Source organism: Leptonychotes weddellii, unplaced genomic scaffold (assembly GCF_054177405.1).
Source record: "Leptonychotes weddellii isolate Sample4059 unplaced genomic scaffold, ASM5417740v2 HiC_scaffold_2673, whole genome shotgun sequence".
In the NCBI taxonomy this organism is placed as follows: domain Eukaryota; kingdom Metazoa; phylum Chordata; class Mammalia; order Carnivora; family Phocidae; genus Leptonychotes; species Leptonychotes weddellii.
Genome location: NW_027860117.1, coordinates 1 through 13,241, shown reverse-complemented (window position 1 = coordinate 13,241; position 13,241 = coordinate 1). Strand labels below are relative to the sequence as shown.

At 35.3% G+C, this 13,241-nt stretch overlaps 1 protein-coding gene across 3 annotated transcripts; it reads right to left on the bottom strand.

The window, feature by feature from the left end:
• Positions 1–637: 637 nt before the first annotated feature.
• LOC145718968 (dual E2 ubiquitin-conjugating enzyme/E3 ubiquitin-protein ligase BIRC6-like) lies at positions 638–12,923 on the bottom strand. 3 transcript variants are annotated; one of them, XM_081810477.1, is made up of 4 exons: positions 12,419–12,923; positions 3,195–3,283; positions 1,987–2,310; positions 638–1,751 (listed from the first exon to the last, which is right to left on the bottom strand). In XM_081810477.1, coding segments are annotated over exons 1-4 (534 nt in total). In that variant the 5' UTR covers positions 12,420–12,923; the 3' UTR covers positions 638–1,631. The 3 variants fall into 3 exon arrangements, with proteins under 3 accessions (XP_081666603.1, XP_081666604.1, XP_081666601.1); XM_081810478.1 differs by having other exon boundaries at positions 3,096–3,283; positions 12,407–12,917; XM_081810475.1 differs by having other exon boundaries at positions 3,096–3,283; positions 12,419–12,917.
• Positions 12,924–13,241: the final 318 nt, after the last annotated feature.

Genomic DNA, 13,241 nt, shown 5'->3' with positions numbered 1-13,241 from the left:
GATCGAGCCCCGCATCAGGCTCCCTGCTCCGCGGGAAGCCTGCTCCTCCCTCTCCCACTGCCCCTGCTTGTGTTCCCTCTTTGGCTGTCCTTCTCTCTGTCAAATAAATAAAACCTTAAAAAAAAATAAACCAGATATGGGAATGGATGTAGAAATATATATTCATAGCAAAATAAAACACGAATTAAATGTACAATAGAGGTTTGTTAAATACGTTATGATACATTTATATTACAGAATACACAAAGCAGCCTTTTAAAATAATTTTGTTGAGTATATGTTACTTACAGGGATAGATATTTATAATATATTGTAAAATATTAAAAAGCAAGCCTATCAAAATTAAAAAAACAAAAATAAAGTGTGGCCCCAGTATGCCTCTTTGTGTAAGCACTAGAATCACACTCAGCATGGTTGAGATGCTCACACTCATGAAAGGTAAAAATGATCTGAGAGGAATGGAAAAAGAGCAGATTTGCATCTCTCATCTCATACACATTTCGGAATAAGACCGATTAGTCAAACAGTAGACAGAATCATTAATAATAGAATTATTTTTCTTCTTTACCAGATTGGGGTGAGGAGGACTTAATAAACTTAAGAGCGGCACTGTACAGTGAAGGGACCCAACTAAACTACTAGAACCCATGCTATTTTCAATGGAGCTAGTTAAGTAGAAAAAGGTAGTTACCAATACTTTCCTAAACAGAGAAACCATTAAAAAACAACATAATTCTATAATCTACAGTCAATTCCATTGATAAAAAGCAAACTGCAATGTAAACAACTGCTCACATTTCATAACACTGCACATCAACAAGTCAATTCTAAATGTTACAGACACTAATGGCGATACCAGTGAAGGATTAGTTGAATAGAAAACATCAGGAAGAATTTTATTTTATTATTTTTTTAAAAACTCTCTTTTCCAAAGAAGAAACAGCCCAGTGCAATAAAGCAAATATGGTTCAACTATTCATATGATGAAAGGTGACACAGTATGCATTACATTCATATTATTCTCTGCTATAAAACACAGAAGGATTCTGTTGAATTCTGCTGCAGCTCAAGCCAAGAACTAACAGTTTGGCGGGATTATAAGGTTAAAATTGCCCATAGTTTACTATGTAAACGTGCTCTCATTGAAAGCACCTATCCCAGTCACAGGTCACTAGCACAGAAGTATGACTACAAACTTGGGTAAAATTTGAATTATCGAGACCATGGAGTGTTATTAATCTTACTCACAGTTACTAAGATCAGCAGTAATTCTATCTGCTATTTTTGGGAAACGGTTTCAACACCAGAGTGCTGGTCTTAGGATACTGAACTGTAATTTCCAGTGTCATGATAACTGAGCAGCTACAATGGAAGTAGATACTTATGTCCATCACAGTTCAACAGGCAAGATTCACATACAGGTCAGATTCAGGGTCTGGATAAAACTGCCACCCTACCCAGCAGCACTCCTGCATTCAACATGGTGAGCACAGAGATAAGCCTCATATAGTGCTTATTCTTGGTAAAATGTACTTACCCAGGAACAGATAGGATTTATTTGCAAAGTAAAATCAAACTACAGAAAATTATTAAGACTCAAAGGGCTGACAGACGAGGCAAAAAAAAATATTTTAAGAAAGTTGAAGATTACCTGAATGCATTCGCTCTATAATAATGGACTGGTGGGGTGGAGGTTGAAGAAAATGTGAAGCATGAGAAATTGCGAGAGCTAGACCAGAACCAAGTGGATTCTAGAAAAGAAAAAAGTATAACTCTATATTGATACTACTCTTGCTCTATACAAGCTAATAGCCATAATATTAAACTAACAAGTCTCATTTCCTGATGTATATTCTGTAATACTTTAAACAATCTAATTTGATGTTTCAAGTTGGTATAAGAAAAGTTTGCCTTCTCAGGTTAGCATATACATCAAAATATTTTTAAATGTCTAAGCGAACACCTACTTAAAATATAATAATTTACCATTCTGGACTTGTTGGAATTTTTGTTATGTGCAGCAAGATTGACTGTTGGGGGATCAATAACTGAGCCGGGGAAAAGCTGTGCAAGCTCTGCATTAATCACAACAGAAACTGCTTCATTGGGCGGGGTGAGTGGTGGAGTCATAAACAGTGGTGTTGTTTTTGGAGTGGGTGGAATAACATCAGATGGGTGGATGAAGAAGCCGGGGGCCGCCGCTGGGTTGGAAGGCACGGAGTTGTGAACAGGACCTACTGCGGAGGCTGCCGATGCGGCAGCAGCTGCTGCAGCTGTCGTCTGATGTAACTTGGCTTCCAGCTTGGCTTTCTGCAAAACAAGTAAAAGTCACAACATATAGACCAGTCCTGCCTACGCAAACTGTGGGGAGTACTACCCAGGAAAAGAGCTTACGGAGATAAACATGGTCTGATGAACTAGATCTTAGTGAAAGAAAAGTGAAATTAGATTAAAAAATGGACTCAACATGAATTGAGTATTTCTTCTCTATATTAACTTCATTAAATATCTGATATATAATTTCCTGTGTTTTGGGGAACAAGGACTTCCACAAAGCAAAGGTGGAAACGAAGAAGAACAAATAAATGTAAATAAGGAAACAAAATTCTCCTCAAAGCAAAATATTAACAGGAGGAGGTAGATTCTCATGGTGCCTAACCTAATATAATGTCACCTACAATCACACAGACTGCATTTAGACTACAATGAAATCGCCAAAGCATCTGCCATTATTACTAAATTTTAATCCATGTGAATTCAATTCATCTCTAAAACGTTTCAGGATCTCCAATCCGTAAAAATCCTAACTGGTAACTCTAACGTTTGACCAATAGTGTTGAAACAGAATGGATTTTACTCAGAGACTGCCCCTGCAAAATATCAATTATATTCCCTCAGATATTTATCAAATAAAATTTATTTATTTTTTAAAATTTAGATATATCGCAAAGACGTTACCTCCATTTTTGTAGAAACTGATTAGCTCAGATCGGTCAACCTACTTTCCTTTATGAAAATAATGGTCATTTTTACAGTACTTTTTCAGCTTTTGAAGTTTAGAGACAGCATGAACAAAGAGCCAAAGAGTCTCCAACCTGTTGCTGAAGCTTCAAAAGCTGCTGCTGTTTCTCTTGCAGCACCTGCAGCTGTTGCTCGGCTGACGCCATTGCATGAGAGAGAGACTGCAAAGCTACCTGGGCTGCTGAACTCAGGGCTGTCGAAGCTTCCCCAACTGTCCCCGATGACAGTCCACCTACTGCAGGAGTAACCCCGAAGGAACTCACTGGCATAAGACAAGGGGGGAGAAAAGGGATGAGGAAAAGGTTCATAGAAACATATTCCAAGTACACTATTTTGACATTAAGATTCCAGTTTCATTTTAAAAGGTAAGAATCTATAGAGTATCAGTAGAAAAATCTTAATGGTAAAAGCATACTGATTGATAATAACAGTATTCAAGTTTAAGGAATCTGGGAACTACTTCCAAATCAAAGAAAAATTAGTATGGTTTTGAGCTTAAAAATATTTTCAGCATATAAAAAATTTCATTTAATATGGTTAAAATAAAAACACAAAATGAGAGTAATCTTATTATACAATTTGAGCATAACAAATAAACTGAAATTTGCTTTACTAAGTTTTCCTTTGGCAATACCTCCTCTCCCTCCCCTCAAAAGCTCAAAAACACCTTCAATTATATGAACATCATTTTAAAAATCTGATGATACTTTATATTTCCTCATTTCAAAGCATAGCCTAGACGGAGTCTGGCCCACAGAGAGTATGTAAAGCAATTGTTTCCTACCAAATGCTCCCCAGAACTCTAATACGGAGAGAAATAGGTCTGATTTGACCTATGTCAATTCTGGCACATACTGCTTAGTCATGAACATTATCATCCTTTTTTTTTTCTTCCCCTCAAGATTTTACTTATTTATTTGACAGAGAGAGAGACCGGGAGAGAGGGAACACAAGCTGGGGGAGTGGAGAGGGAGAAGCAGGCTTCCCGCTGAGCAGGGAGCCCAATGTGGGGCTCCATCCCAGGACACTGGGATCACAACCTGAGCCGAAGGCAGATGCTTAATAACTGAGCCACCCAGGCACCCCAAAAATTATCATCCTTGAAGACTGTATGAAATTTCTATAAGTTGAATAATTTCTTTGACTTTCCTTTTCAATGTTACTCAAATATCCATATAAAAATCACTCTTTCCCCATTAAATATTTACCAGTATTTGTGGAAAACATTTTAGAAAAATCTAAGTAAAAGCTTAATTTCACAACTTAATGAAACAGGTCACCACAAAATAAGAAGTAAAGGTCAAATTTAATAACAGCATTAACACTGATATTATAACAGGTCTTTACTAGAAAGTTACATTGGGGAAGGATAACCGCTACAATAGTAGCAAATGTTTAGTGTGCATTACCATGTGACGCTGTCTTAATTAATTACATATCCAACAGATGAACAACCCTGAAAAGCAGATACTCTGCTCTGTTTCTTAGTTAATGGCTCAGAGAAGTTCCTGTAGAGCTCACAGTGGCAGAACTAGAGTTGGAACCAAGGACTATGGGAAACCAAAGCCAATGGGAGGGCACAGCGCTAAGCACGGAACTTACATCAACTCATTTCATCTTGGCAATGGCACACAGGTAGGTACTACTGTTATCCCATTTTACAGGTAATGAATCTAAAGCTGAGGGAAAGCATTTGCTCATAAATACCTGAAAAGGTGGGCGGGAAACAACACCCAGGTATCTGACAGCCTATTTTAACATCTAACAATGCTGTACTGTGCCAGGATTTAAAAAAAACTATTAAAAAAAATTAAGCTCTAATCAACAAGATAGCAATAAATGAAACTGTACATAGCCTCTTACAATTGGAAGTGTCAACTTAAAAAAAAAAACAAAACCCACACACTTATTACAGAACAGCCATACTACACTTCACTTAACTTTCAAGAATCCAACTACACAAGTATGGTCAAAGAAAGGGCAATCATAACTCTCATAAGCTCTGTGCCCCAAAATGAAATACCTCCGCTTCATCAAATGGTCCACCAAAGAAACAGCTATTAATTCCAACTCTAGAGGGGTAATTATTAGACTTACTGAAGCACTGATATTATACTTGTACTTTTTGGGTCATTAAAGTAATTTTCAATATTAACCATGTGGAGTTTAGCCCTTTACTCACTTTAAAATCCAATGCTTGAATAATACTTATGGGAAAATGAATTAAGTCACCAAAAACACTCAATCCAAAAGAAATAAGTCATCTTACTACAACAAATTTTAAAAATCTTTTGCCCAGTCTGAGTTTTCAGTATCTTTTTTATTTTTACACTAGGGGCCTCAAAAACCAGATATAAAAATAATGGAGATGAGAACAAAATAAAAATGACTATGACCACCATTTTTTTTCAGTATCATGCAGGAAGCCCTAGAAAGCACAAAAGAGCAAGAAAAAGAACTAAATTTTATAATGATTAGGAAAACACTAAAGTAAAACTCTTAACAGATGCCATGACTGTGTCCATAAAAAGTCCTTAAGAATCTACAAACTGTAAGAATTAGTAAGCTAATATAGCAGTATCCCCACATAGGAGATTAATATGCACAAATCAGTTATATTTCTATACACCAGCAACCAAAAAAAATGGAAATAAAATTCAGAAAAATATCACTTATAATAGCATTAAAAAAATCCCATAGCTAGGGATTAATCTAAAAGAGATGTGCAAAACATCAACAGTGGAAACTAAAAAACATCTCATGGAGTAACTGAAGACCTAAATATACTAAATATACCATGTTAATGAAGTAAAAGGCTTACTATTTTTATTTTATTTTATTTATTTATTTGACAGAGACAGGCAGCGAGAGAAGGAACACAAGCAGGGGGAGTGGGAGAGGGAGAAGCCGGCTTCCTGCTGAGCAGGGAGCCCGATGCGGGGCTCGATCCCAGGACCCTGGCATCATGACCTGAGCTGAAGGCAGATGCTTAACGACTGAGCCACCCAGGTGCCCCATAAAAGGCTTAATAGTCAGATGTCAATTTTCCTGAACTGATTTATATTCAAATTCTAAATAATAATAATAATAAGCTTTCTGGTGTATAAATTGTCAAGCTGATTCAAAAATTTAAATGGAAATACAGAGATCTAATGTACAGCATCCTGATAATTAATAATGCTGTATTATACACCTGAAAGTTGCTAAGAGTAGTCTTAAATGTTTTCTCCACAGAAAAAGAACTGGTAATTACATGACAGGACAGAGGTATTAGCTAATACTATGGTGGTAGTCATTTTATAATATATAAATATATCAAACCAATACACTGTATACCTTAAACTTGCTCAAAATTATATGTCAATTATATCTCAATAAAACTGGAGAAAAATGGAAATAAAAAAGACATAGAAGCTTTAAGAAAAACTAAAAGAAAAATGGTGGATTCCACTTCTAAGTATATACTCAAGAACTGAAAACAAATATGCTGCATGGCAGTATTTTTCTTAACAGACAAAAAGAAGTAACAACCCAAATGCCTGCTAACTTCTCAGCAGATAAACAAAAGGAGGTATATACAAGTTGTTTTAAAAGTGGTACATCCATACAATGGAATACTATTTAGTCATAAAAAGAAATGACGTACTGATACATGCTAAATGGATGAAATATGAAAACATATTAAGTGAAAGAAGCCAGACAAAAGGGCCACAACTATATGATTCCACATTTATATCAAATGTATGGGGTAGGCAAATCCATAGAATAACAACACAGATTAGTGATAGGTGATGGCGGGGAAAGGGAAACTGGGAGTGACTGCTAATGACTATGAAATCTCTTTGTGGAGTAATGGAAATATTCTGGAATTACACTGATAATGACTACACAACAAGCTTTAAATCAATTTTTAAAATCTACCAAAAAAGAAGGAAGAAAAAATAAAACCCTGGCAAATGTATACTATCAGATTTCAAGGCTTAATATAAAGTTATAATAATTGAGACAATTAGGTACTGGCATAAGGCTAGACAAATTGAACAATGGAAAAAAACAGACCCACGCCAACAGCAGAGACATAATTTCTAACAGAGGTAACACTGCAGTAGAGTGTAAGAAGGGTGCTTTTTCCCCCCATAAATAATTACATAAAAGATAGAATTAGTAAACTAAGATGAATTAGAAAAAAATACCCATACATAGTAAAAGGAGAGATTAAAAAACTGAGAATTATATCATTTATACTGATAAGGTGTAACACACTTGGAATTGCTATGGTGGTAATCATTCTATAATACATAAATGCATCAAACCAATAAATTATATACCTTAAACACACATGAAATTAAAAATACAAAAAGAGTGAAGATAGAAAACAAGCCAGAAACAATATTTGCACAGTTAATGGCTGAGATATTTCTAAAGCTGATAGAAGGTATTTTTTTTTTTTTAAAGATTTTATTTATTTATTTGAGAGAGAGAGAATGAGAGAGAGAGAACACATGAGAGGGGATAGGGTCAGAGGACGAAGCAGACTCCCTGCCGAGCAGGAAGCCCGATGCGGGACTCGATCCCGGGACTCCAGGATCATGACCTGAGTCGAAGGCAGTCGCTTAACCAACTGAGCCACCCAGGCGCCCGGTAGAAGGTATTAAGTAAGGATTCAAGAAGCCTTATGAATCCTGAGCAGGATAAATACAAATGAAACAGCATATAGCAACATCATAGAAAAATGCTAAAAAAAGGGGTGGGGGAGGGATGCCTGGGTGGCTCAGTCAGTTAAGCGTCTGCCTTTGGCTCAGGTCATGATCTCAGGGTCCTGGGATGGAGTCCCACATTGGGCTCCTGCTCAGCAGGAAGCCTGCTTCTCCCTCTCCTTCTCCCTCTGCCACTTCCCCTGCTTGTGCACTCTCTCTCTCTCCGACGAATGAATGAATGAATGAATGAATGAATAAAACCTTTAATATTAAAAAAGGGGCAGCAGGGGAAAGGAGAAGACAATATGAATGAATCTCAAAAACAGCTTGAGAACTTACAGTGACCTTAAAAGAGGAATTATAAGACCAACAGGTAAGGTCTAACAAACACAGTGTAATTTAAAAGATAATCTTTAAATCACTAAGAGAAATAATAGCTAGAATTCTATGTCAAAACATACTTCAAGAATGAAGAGGACACCTCTAAATCTAATAAGCCAAATGTAAAATGTATTGTTATGATAGATAAATTTAATTATGATGAGAAACAGACCATAACATGGAATTGATTATGCTAATTTATTTGGTTATGATAAAAATGCATCTGGATTAATTATAGTTTATATTACGATAAAAAATGGCAATGGCATCAGTTATTATAGAGAATATCCACATTGTTTAAGGTTATATGTTTTTTATATATATATAAAGGAAAAAAGATATAATATCTAGGATTCCTTTTAAAATACTTCAACAAAGAAGAAGAGTTAAAAGAAATGTGAAAAACATCAATAATATTGGAATCTGGATAATGACTGTGTGGTTTGTTCATCTAATTATTTTAATAATTTTGAAAATTTCCCCCAAAAAGCTAAGCTTATTCATCATCAGTAGACAAGAACAAAAAGAGATCTTACAGAATATTTTTCAAACAAAGAAAATCATACTTGATTTCAGTTCAAAAGCAAAGAAAGGAAAAGATAGGATGAAATGGAATTATAAGACAAATCCAAATGAATACTGAATATAAAAAACTATCATAATGTATTTGGGAATAAAATACACATAAAATTAAGGTATAAAATCACAACACCATCTAAATCAGGAAGGTGACAACTGTTCTAGATATTTGCACTGTATAGTACAAAAAGCAGTTGGACTTCTGAGTATCAAGGGTATGTGTATATTATGATCTCTGGGATAACTGCTAAAAATAGTAAAAAGTAGAAAAATAGCTCAATAAAAATATAAAAACCCAAAAGAAGGAAAGAGAAAAACATGTAACTAGCAAAAGGAGAAATCTAATACTTGTATATTAAAAACATAGCAGATTTAAATACAGATACATTAGTAATTACATTAAATGTAAATAAATACTCCAACTGAAACACAAAGTATTAGACTGGAATAAAAAAAAAAGCAACTACAGGGGCGCCTGGGTGACTCAGTCCTTAAGTGTCTGCCTTTGGCTCAGGTCAGGATCCCAGGATCTTGGGATCAAGCCCCGCATCGGGCTCCCTACTCCATGGGAAGCCCACTTCTCCCTCTCCCACTCCCCTTGCTTGTGTTCCTGCTCCCACTCTCTCTCTGTCAAATACATAAATATTTTTTTTTAAAAAAAGGCAACTACAAGCTGCTTATGAAAGAGTAAGTTCAAAGTAAAAAGAAGGAAACATGTTTATCATACAAATAGTAACCAAAAAATGATGGAAAGTATATAAATATTAAACACAGTAATTTTAGGAAAAACAGCTAGCAGAGATAAAGAGATAATTCCTAATGATGGAAGATTAATTCACAAGAAAGATACAAGCATTCTAAACTTGTATGGTAGTTTCAGAATACATAAAATAGAGACTGATGAAACTCAAATAGTCACCTCCACAGGTGCTGCAACAAGAATTTAACATACTGATCTTATGAACTAAAAGAAACCAAGGAGTTAATAAAGACAGAGAATTTGAGCGACACAATTAGCAAATTTGCCTAAACGGACAGAGTACACTTCACCAACAAGTACAGAGTAAACATTATTGTCATGTATTCATGGAATATTTATAAAAACTGATCCTCTACAATTCCCAACACAGTGTACAAGACTGAGAGAGTAATTTTTGACCCTATAGCAATTTAAATAAAAGTCAACAGCAAGATAACTAGGAAATCCTCATACATTTGGAAATTAAGAAGTACATTTCTGTAATGTTACTTCCTAAAGTTGAATATATGGAAAACCTATGAAACAGCAAATCAACTTGTACATTCATATCCAAGAAAATAGTATATCCAGTAGCACTAAAAGCATCACAATGGAATAACCCAAAGAGCAATCAGTAGTACGCTAATCAATAGTAGACACATAAATTTTGTTTTATGCAGACAAGAGAATCTTAAATAGCAATGAAAAAGAACCAAGTAACTGCATGCCCTGATACAAATGACTTTAACAATAATAACGCTGAACAGAAGGCAGATCAAAAAAACATAAAAGCAAATTTATATTATAAAGGCTTTATTCAACCAGCGATCAGAAATGCATAATTAAGTGATTATACAATGAAACAAACAAAAACCAAGAAATGACTACTCTAAAAGTTAGGACAGTGTTTACCTTTTAGAGAGCGAGAGAAAAGTAAGTGGAAGGGGACATGAAGATACCTTTTAGAGTGCTGGATATATTATTTTTTGATTTGGTGGTCACATGGACAGTTTGTCATAAATTGCTGGTTATACAATTGTTTTCTGCATTTTTTCATAAGAGCATCATATTTCACAATTAACATGTTTCAAAAAAGTAAGTAAGAAGTTGAGAGACTGTAGTCACCTCTAAGCAACTTATGACCACTAGCCAAGACTTTGCCCTAACATTTAATAAAAATCCCTCTGCTGGTGGTGGTTTTATTTATGGGCGAAATACAGATATGATTGCTTGTATAGGCACACTACTATCTCTGGAAATTAAAGAAACTCGTTGCAGGGGCGCCTGGGTGGCTCAGTTGGTTAAGCGACTGCCTTCGGCTCAGGTCATGATCCTGGAGTCCCTGGATCGAGTCCGCATCGGGCTCCCGGCTCAGCGGGGAGTCTGCTTCTCCCTCTGACCCTTCCCCCCTCCCTTTCATGTGCTCTCTCTCACTCTCTCTCAAAAAAGAAATAAATAAAATCTTAAAAAAAAAAAAAGATACTGGTTCCATTGCTTGCTTTATAGGAGAGGAAAGGGAGTGTGAAGGAATACTTCTCTTTTTCAAACCTACTCTTACATCTGTTATAAAATTTCATACCTTCTAAAAGCATTACTTATTCAAACACACGAATTTTAGACCCTTAATTTCAAAACAGTTCCAAGAAAGAGTGTGATTTATAACAAAAAGAGTTCTCTGAAAATTCAATATCCTGTCATGTATTTTTCTATTCCAGTGTACATGTATGTCTCTACAAAGTGACTATAACAATCCAAGAAAACAAACACAAAATTTCATCCTTTTGGCATCCCTATAAAAGAGAAAGATTAGATTTTAATTGAAAAGTCTCATGTAAATTACATAAGCCAAAGATTTCACTTAGTGGTTACTTCCACAATTAGAAGACATAAGATAATTCTGAATTTAAGAAGGCACTTGAAGAACTGGTAATTTCCTTTTAAAACCCTTCTTAAGGGGCACCTGGATGGCTCAGATGGTTAAGCGTCTGCCTTCGGCTCAGATCATGATCCCAGGGTCCTGGGATCGACCCCCACATTGGGCTCCCTGCTGAGCGGGGAGCCTGCTTCTCCCTCTCCCTGCTGCTCCCCCTGCTTTTGCTCTCTCTCTCTCCGTCAAATAGATAAAATCTTAAAAAAAAAAACAAAAAATCCCTTAAGATTAAATTTTTTGTAGCTTCTCAAGCAAACTGTTTTTACTTTGTTACACTGCTGATGAAAACAAAAAGAAATCCACAAAACACAAAACCATCAACAGCTGAATTCATTCAAGACAATATTCAAACTCTTCTGTGACTGTAAGATAAAGATAAAACCATATCCAATGTTTTTAATTATAAAAATTTCAATTATTTGCACCAAGACAGAAGTATAAATACTGATCCTATGATGTGAAGGGAAAAAAAAACACAGAAAAGAAGGTATATAAAAAAACAAGAGTTCCCATTGATTCATTTAAAACACCAATAACATGACATATTCAACACTTTCAAATATTGATTCATATATCTGAAGGTACTTTAAAATATCTAGAAAAATAATATTCCCTCTTCACTCTTCTCAACCTTCTCAAAGATATTGTATACTGTGAGCTTTAAATATTCTGTGAGCTTTAAATGCAAGAAATAACATTATGATGCCAAAACTACACATAAGACTGGCCAACAGTTGAGGAGAGCTGAGGCTTAAGGAAATGTAGTCTATCATACTTTTCCCTTTACTTTTGTTATGTCTGATATTTTCCAAATTAAAGGGCTTCTAAAAATGTACACACATAAAAACAAATGGATTTAAGACAGTGTTTTAGAAGGTAGAAAAAAAACTATGAACTGCTTGTGCTTTTTCCCCCCTATTAATAAGTTTCTATTTAACATGACACCAAAGGAACTTACATATAATATAAACTGATATTTAAGTACTTAAAAATCACTTTGATTTTACTTCTGCATAAAATGTATGATAGAAAGAGTGAATAACAAAAGAAGGTATATACCAGTAAACGTACTTGCATCATCCCTTTCTATTCTGGTGCCATCACTAGTGGACACACAAGTAAAGTGCAGGGGTTCAACTTCTAGAAGTCCAGTGAGAGATGTGAAACTACCTTCGGCAGCTGTGCAACTACTGACCTTTCCATTTCCTGTTAAAGAGACAAGTTTTATGCTATGTAAATTAATTTTTAAAAGGCAATAGTCATATGGAAACTTATAGCTGCTACTTCAATTTCAATTAGAGAAGATAAATAAACACACAACCCTTATAGAGTGCTTCCACAAAGGACACGGGATTAAGGAAACTAACAAACAGAAGATACTTGTTTCCATGCTGCAAAAGCAAAGTTGCATAAAAGCAACTGAGTGGCCATTCACATTAATATGAAACAGTAACAAGTGATTTGGATTTTAAATGAGGAAAAAAAATGAAAATAAATAACAAATAATCAAGTCAAATCAAAAAATGGGCAGAAGACATGAACAGACACTTCTCCGAAGAAGACATACAAATGGCTAACAGATACATGAAAAAATGTTCATCATCATTAGCCATCAGGGAAATCCAAATCAAAACCACATTGATATACCACCTTACACAAGTTAGAATGGCAAAAATTGACATTTTTGTCAATTTTGTGACAAACAACAAATGCTGGAGAGGTTGTGGAGAAAGGGGAACCCTCTTACACTGTTGGTGGGAATGCAAGTTGGTACAGCCCCTTTGGAAAACAGGGTGGAAGTGCCTCAAAAAAATTAAAAATAGAGCTACCCTATGACCCAGCAATTGCACTCCTGGGTATTTACCCCAAAGACACAGATGTAGTGAAAAGAAGG

Excerpts from the sequence above, each read along its gene's own strand:
- LOC145718968 (XM_081810475.1), bottom strand. Across the intron at positions 2,311-3,095 it reads TTTTGAAGCTTCAGCAACAG|AAAGCCAAGCTGGAAGCCAA; the intron begins GTTGGAGACTCT and ends CTTGTTTTGCAG. Across the intron at positions 1,752-1,986 it reads ATTCCAACAAGTCCAGAATG|AATCCACTTGGTTCTGGTCT; the intron begins GTAAATTATTAT and ends TTTCTTTTCTAG.